Genomic DNA, 7,446 nt, shown 5'->3' with positions numbered 1-7,446 from the left:
CAGGTTACAGAAAAGGGGGACCTCAACTATAAGCCTCCGATGCTCTTTTGACTATATTGATAGGTTTCTGCTGGGTAGAAACTAAGGATCCAGTTGTACATTCTGAAGGATTTACTTACAACCACAAAGATGTTAGGTCACATACAGAGGTGGGTAAAAAAAAAAAACAACTGCTATTAAATTGGCTGAAGATGGCCCATGATAATTTGTCTGTGAATTGGCAAAATTACAGGCTTTGTAAATCACAACTTCTTTCCATACCATCCACTAAACAAAGCCAAGAGCAAAGACAATGGAAAATATAAAAGGGTTTGTTTAGAGACACTAGATGGCACTCTAAAAATATCACATTTCATCTTCTGATTCTTCTTGCTGTTCAAGATTTTTCAGAAGTTGAGTTTCTGAGGTGCAGAGCTTGCTAAGTCTCCACTTCACCAACCTGAGGGGGGAAAAACCATCTCTGGTTAGGTGAAATCTAAAACTAAACCTAAAGGCAATGTAAATCTCCAGTAAAACAAACTACAGATTAATTGTACAGCTGGAATACAACCCTAAAAAGAAAATAATTTCTATTTAGCTTTGAGTTGTTGAAAAGCTTTGTGGATTAAAGTAAGATACAAGTAAGCAGATAAAATATGGGCTTTTAAATTGATCACATCAGAGGATAACTTTGATTATTTCTAAAACAAACCAGAGGATCTATAATCTGTGACAAGCCCAGATGAATCTGACATCAGTGGAGTTTCTGCATTAAGACCAGAACAACATGTATATTACAAGAAGATGGCTTTTTCTCCAAATAATGTACATGGGGCCATTGCCTTCCACATAGCTGTTAGGCCAAGTTAACTAAACCCCACGTCAAGTTTGAACAGGATTTCAGCTCTTCCTTGGAACTTCAAAAAAGTGCTTCTGTAAGCAGGGAGCTGGGCATTCAACTACAGGTTCAGAGAGGTGACAAGCTCCTCTACAGTAGATGGCCAAACCTGGAATCCATGGCCACATGAACCAACAATTAGAGTCAGTGGGTGTTTTTTTTCTAAACAAGAGGACGTGGAGTTGGGAGAGGGTAGTATCTGAAGAGGTTTCGAAAGACTTGGGTGGGGAAAATAGGGGTAGCTATGATCAAAATGCATTATATACACATGTAAAATTCTCAAAGAATAAACCCGTTTTTTATTATTATTAATAAAAATAATATTGTTATTATTTACACAGATGTACCCTTCAACCTATGCCTGTTTTAGTACAAACTCAGATGGAGGCCTGGAGGAACTGATGTTTACAGTTACCAACTCTAGAAGGTCTAAAGCTTCTTAGCGGCCAAAGCTGAGCAAGCGCTCTACTTCTGTAATGTGAGAAGTATTTATGTGAACCATGCAGTTTTTTCCTATATATGATTGCCATAAGGTCATTGTATGCTGTGGCCACACAAGTAGAACAAAATTTCCATAAATTATGAGATGTATGCAAATGAACCTGGTAAGTGGAATTACCAAAATCGTTCTCACTTTATGAGAAACTTCTCTAACCACCTACATGTTGAGTTTAACTTTCTGCCTTCCATCTTCTGATGAAGTTTGGACCTGTCCCAAACAGATTCCTACCAGAAGGACGGACAGGGAAATGAGGCTTTAGGAGATGAACATACTTTTCACTTAAACATTTAAGATGGAAGACCTCCTATTTCTTCTCCCTCTCCGAGACAAATACTTGGTGGGCTTTTTTCCATCAGAGAGAACTATTCTAGGGCATTTTCAAATCTCCTACCAGGGAGGCGCAGGTGAATGTCCTGCAGGATGATGCGTGTGTCAGAGACATATCACAAACAGCTAGTCCAAGTCTGAATCATTTACTGTTTTGCTGGCAATTTCTGCGTTTCCAGATAGTTTTCTCCTCTACTACTTTGTCTTGTAAGACAGTAATAAAAGAAATTAATTCATGAAAATGATTTGAGTTTTAAGATTAACTCAGTGAGTCTGATAATCATATTTGATGAATGAAAGTGATTAACTTACCAGGTAACAAGAGCATAATTAATTCCAATGATGACATAGGTCAACGCATAATACAAACAAAAGCATACAGTGAAAAACAGAACGTTGCTATGATCAGACAGGTCCCATGCATGGTCTTTATTTCTGGGAAACAGGACAAAAGCAACCTGTGTTTCAAAGAAATGACACATAAAATAATCAGGCACATTATCAAAAACATTCATTCAGAGTACTGATAACTATATGATTGCCAACATCAGAGATAGCACATATAAATCATCATATTTTCCTACCTATTTTGATAACATAGACATTATTTACCTAGTTGTCTTTTTAAACTATCTCAAAAGAGGGTTAACCCCTAAATTTGCCATCCTCACTAGTTCCAGTTCCAAGGCTCAGGGAACATCTCAGAAGAGGAGGCAGAAGGAATCTAGGAGCCAGAGGGCAGGGAGGAATGCAGTGAGATGCTGTCTTCTGAATATGACATGGCTGTCCCACTCACGAACTCTCAAAAGATGGGGTGATTTGTCCAAAATCAGCCACAAAATCAAGCCCAGCAAAGTTTTGGTATATGGGAGAAGTGTTCTCCAGGCCCTAACTTTTACCAAGGAGCTACTGAGAGTTGGTAGCTACTGGAGAAGAATCATGCTCCTTAGAGGGTGTGGCCGCTGGTAGATTCCCCATGATGCAGTGGATGATTCCATGCCTATGCATGTATGGGGGGCACTAATTGAACTCAGTAAGTTTTCAAAAAAGAGATGATATGAAGTTGGAGAAAGAAGGGCTGGAGAGGGACTCAGGAAATAAGAGGGATGAAATGAGATAATGATATAAATATATGATGAATTATATGATCACAGTTCATTGTGTACTATGATGAATTCTATGATCATAATTTATTGTGTACATAAATGAAATTCTCATGAATGAAGAAAGTTTTTTAAATATGCAAATGGTCCATAAACAAATGGAAGATGAACAATATCATTAGAGAAAGGTAAATCAAGCTGGCAGTAACATATTACTTGCTGCTCACTAGAAGGGCAATCGTAATAGTAAATATAAAATACAAATGTTGGTGAGAATACAGAGGAATTGGAATCCTTAACCCTGTTATGATAAAAATGAAACTGTTATGATGAAAAAGACTGACAGTTTCTCAGAACTCATGTGAAATGCAAACGCTTGAAGTAGCCTCATCAACCCAAATATCTGTTTTCTGGTGACTAGAAATCACTAGACCGCCCTATTTGAGCAACATACTGCTTCCATTCCAGAGAGTCTTTACATCTCTAAGTATAATTTATCAGACATCATAAAATATGCAATCATTGATTGGAATTCTGATTTCAACATAATAGCGAGGTTAGAGAGTTGACATCATCAAATGGAAAGAGACTGTGGGTTGAGATCAAACAAATCTATACTTAAGTCCTCGTTCAGGTTTTTTGTTTGTTATTCGGTAGCCTGTGTAACACACTGTAAACCCTAGAGCAGTGGTTCTCAACCTGTAGGTCATGACCCCTTTGGAATCAAGCAACCATTTCACAGGGGTCACCTAAGACCATCCTGTATATCAGATATTTACATTATGATTCATAACACTAGCAAAATTATAGTTGTAAGGTAGCAATGAAATAATTTTGTGGTTGGGGGTCACCACATGAGGAACTGTATTAGAGGGTTGCAGGCAGAATTTGGAAGGTTGAGAGCCACTGCCCTAGAGACAGTAAGAAATCTGAAGTAGAGATAAGAGATTCCTTGACTTTCCTTTTAGTCTAATGGCCAAAGTCTCAGTCTGGTATAGATTTTATTCAAAACAGAAAGATGCATCCATCCTTGCTTTCATCTTTAGTATGTAACCATTTTCCAGGCCCCACATCTATCAATGGAATTGGCAAAGGAGAAAGGTGAAGATGTTTGTTTTGGTGAGTGTGCATATATGTCAAACATAGTAACCTCTTGGTCTGTACCTATCCAGGATTCCTGCTTGAATTCCCATAATATCCTGTATGTGATGGCACTTTCTCCACTAACATGGATGCCTGCCTGTTAAGCTAAATTTATATGGAAATAATTAGCAGAGAATTGACTAGTTTCATGATTGTATGAGCCTTGCAAAATAATTTAATCTTCTTGAGTCTTCCTATTGATAAGTTAGAGATGGTAAGACTTAACTGTTACATTATCATAAACAGAATGAAGTTCAATGTCCATAAAAATCCAATAAAATATAGACATGTCATACACCTATAACCACAACACTAGGGATGATGAAGCCTTGAATTCTAGGATTCTGAGTTCAAGGCTAACCTAGGATACCTAGTGAGACGCTCTCTCAAAAGAATATTTTTTCAATACAGTGGCAAATACACACTTTTTTCTCAATAAATAACAGGTTCCTCCTTTGTCTACTTGACATACATTTCTGGAGCTTACTACTGAGATAGCTATAAGCTGTCTTATTATCAAGAACTGACAATAACTAATATCATCTACTCAGTGTTTCTACATAATGGATAACCAGATGTCTGACAAAAGGCACATTCTACTTCCTGCTCAGCTGCTCTACCAGTGTTCCTACTGCAACCTCAGGTCACCTAAAGACATTACCTCTTAAAGACCAACAGTTTCACTACAGACATCAAGTCATAGGAAAGTGTCTGAACTCCGTAAGAAACTATGCCATCAAATAAGGAGAGAAACCATGGGTCAAAACAAAATAGAGCCAGCTGGAGGTTTTAACTCACCTGAAAGAACCACAGCCCATGCAGCATGATAAAGCTCGATCTCAGGAGTGCCAGAACTACATTGTTCTTTGTGAATAATTCTATAAAGGCAACCAGACCTGCCAAAAATATAGCGAAGCTCAACAGTTGGTGCCCAAAGGTGTCCACCAAGGTCCGGCCATGTGTGTGATTGTGGAAAATAAAAGCTAATGGGGTAGAAAAAAATTAATAAAAACCAAAGACAACCAAGTCATCACTTTTCAGCCTTCTCTCTCTAGCCAACCTATACAACTGATAGTAAGATGAGATCCCCACAGAGCCTCAGGGCAAGGCAGCTTGCACTTTCTTCCTGGTAAAGTGGAATCATGGAAATTTAACCCTCCTTTTGCCTCTCCAATCTGTCTTTTCTCCTCTACCATGAAATTGTCAGCTAACTGCATTTAAAGGCATTAATATGCAGGCTGAGGAATAATAAACATGACAGGGCAGGGAGCACATGAATACACAGATGAACAGCTGGAGCCAAAAAGCCTTGCCTTGAGGATTTCAGTGCCCTGAAAAAAGTAGACACGCCCAGAATTCACACCTTGAGAAGTAGGGCAGCATTATCTTCAAGTAGCATCTGACTACAGTGCTTCATTACATAAGCATATTCCAATTTCACCTTGATAGTTTTCATTAAGATAAAAGAAAAGAATGTTCATTAAAAAGATGAGAACCAGGCTATTAGTTATGGTGATTCTTTTTTGTTTTTTTTTGGCCCTTGTCCCTGAAACACAACAGATAAGAAATTCTTTCTTCACATGGAAGGAAAGGAACAGTTGCCTCCCAACCACTGGGAGCTTTCAGGGCTACATAACTAGTCTACCTTTTCATGTGCATAATAAATGAAGAAAAAAACATTAAAGACCTTTAAAGACCTTTTCCTCACCCACCTCAGCAATCTTAGGGAAAAAATGAAGAAAACATATGATTTATTTTTAATTAACTTCTCAAACTTCGATCTTCCATTACTAATGTGGTGGAAATCTGCAGACTCAACTTCACACACACTGACAAAGTTTTACTGTGTCAGTAATTTAAAAGCTAGGTGGCATTGTCTGCTATGTTCAGCGAGTCCAGTTTTATCCCAGGCTTTTTCAGACCCAGGCCAGCATAGAACATCCCCATTGTCTCAGTGTGTGGGTGCACCCCTCGCAGTCCTGAATTTCTTGCTCATGCTTTCTCTCCTTCTGCTCCTGATTTGGACCTTGAGATTTCTGTCCGGTGGTCCAATGTGGGTCTCTGTCTCTGTCTCCTTTCATCGCCTGATGAAGGTTAATATTCAAGAACAATGGCAATGGGTTTTTGATCCTACTGTACTTACTGGCTTTGTGGGAGCCTAGGCAGTTTGGATGCTCACCTTACTAGACCTGGATGAAGGTGGGTGGTCTTTGGACTTCCCACAGTGCAAGGAACCCTGATTGCTCTTTGGGCTGATGAGGGAGAGGGACTTGATTGGGGGAGGGGGAGGGAAATGGGAGGCGGTGGCGAGGAAGAGACAGAAATCTTTAATAAATAAATTTTAAAAAATTCAAGGAAAAAAAACTTTTAAAAAAAGCTAGGTGGCAGAATCTATTTTGCTGCTAACATCTAGCTATCCCAGTTGAAGATTCATGCTTCCATTACTCTCTTGGGTTTAATTTTCTTTGTTAAAAGTATAAAGAAGATAGCTTCTAAGAAAACAAAGAAAGAAGGTGATTCTTCAAGGTAGGTGTGAAACATGAACAAATCACAAATGGTTGTGACTGCTCAATCTTGCAGAATGAGTTTGTAGAGATGAAAACTCCTTTGATGCGAGATTCCCCTCTATTTGCTGTGAATACCATTGGTTAATTTTAAAAAAACAAACTGTCTTAGGCCCGTGATAAGGTAGAGTTGATCTGGGTGGGGAAAACTAAACTGAATGCTGAAAGAAAGGAGGTGGAGTCAGAGAGAAGCCATGTAGCCCCGATGGAGCTGGACAGAACTTCACCCAGTAAGCCTCAGTCTCATGGCGATTACAGATTACTAGAAGTGGGTTAAATTAAGATGTAAGAGTTAGCCAATAAGAAGTTGGCCAAACAGTTATTTAATTAATACAGTTTCTGTGTGGGTATTTCAGGTCTGAGCTTCCAGGTGGCTAGGAAACAAACAAGTGGCTGCTCATACAACAATCCTTGGCATCCTATAGAGCATAGCCAAGTATCTGAGTATGGCCCAGATACTTTGCCCTGCCAATCAGGACTGTACTAAGAAAGCAAAGATATTTTATTATACAGGGCTATCCAGATGTTTACAATGTGGGATCCCCTCTGCATATTGTGAATATGTTTTATTGTCATTGTTTAATAAAGAAGCCAAATCTAGGTGGGAAAAGTAAACTGAATGCTGGGAGAAAGAAGGCAAAGTAAGGAGAAGCCACGTAGCCTCCCACAGGGGACAAAAGCCTCCACTGGAGCCCAGAGGAACCCCCTGCAGGTAAGCTACAATCACATGGCAATACACAGATTAATAGAAATGGGTTTATTTAAGATATAAGAGTTAGCCAGAAATATGCTTAAGCTATTGGCCAAACAATATTGCAGTTAATACAGGTTTCTGTGTGATTATCTGGGGCCTGGGCAGCCAAGAACGAACAAACAAGCAGCCTATGTCAACATTTACTATAAGAGACAAATACAGCAGAGAGAGAGAGA

At 39.0% G+C, this 7,446-nt stretch overlaps 1 protein-coding gene across 1 annotated transcript in view; it reads right to left on the bottom strand.

Annotated features, from left to right (window-relative positions):
• Positions 1-345: 345 nt before the first annotated feature.
• LOC101988863 overlaps positions 346-7,446 on the bottom strand; it is a 99,118-nt gene continuing 92,017 nt past the window's right edge. Inside the window, exons 6-8 of the mRNA XM_013351818.1 lie at positions 4,751-4,935; positions 2,019-2,164; positions 346-439 (exon numbers count right to left, since the gene is read on the bottom strand). Of these exons, the coding sequence (XP_013207272.1) occupies positions 346-439; positions 2,019-2,164; positions 4,751-4,935 (425 nt within the window). The remainder of the gene's footprint in view (positions 440-2,018; positions 2,165-4,750; positions 4,936-7,446) is intronic.

Source organism: Microtus ochrogaster, chromosome 2, assembly GCF_000317375.1.
Source record: "Microtus ochrogaster isolate Prairie Vole_2 chromosome 2, MicOch1.0, whole genome shotgun sequence".
Classification (NCBI taxonomy): domain Eukaryota; kingdom Metazoa; phylum Chordata; class Mammalia; order Rodentia; family Cricetidae; genus Microtus; species Microtus ochrogaster.
The sequence above is the reverse complement of the archived record's forward strand: the minus strand, read 5'-3'. Positions and strand labels throughout refer to the sequence as shown.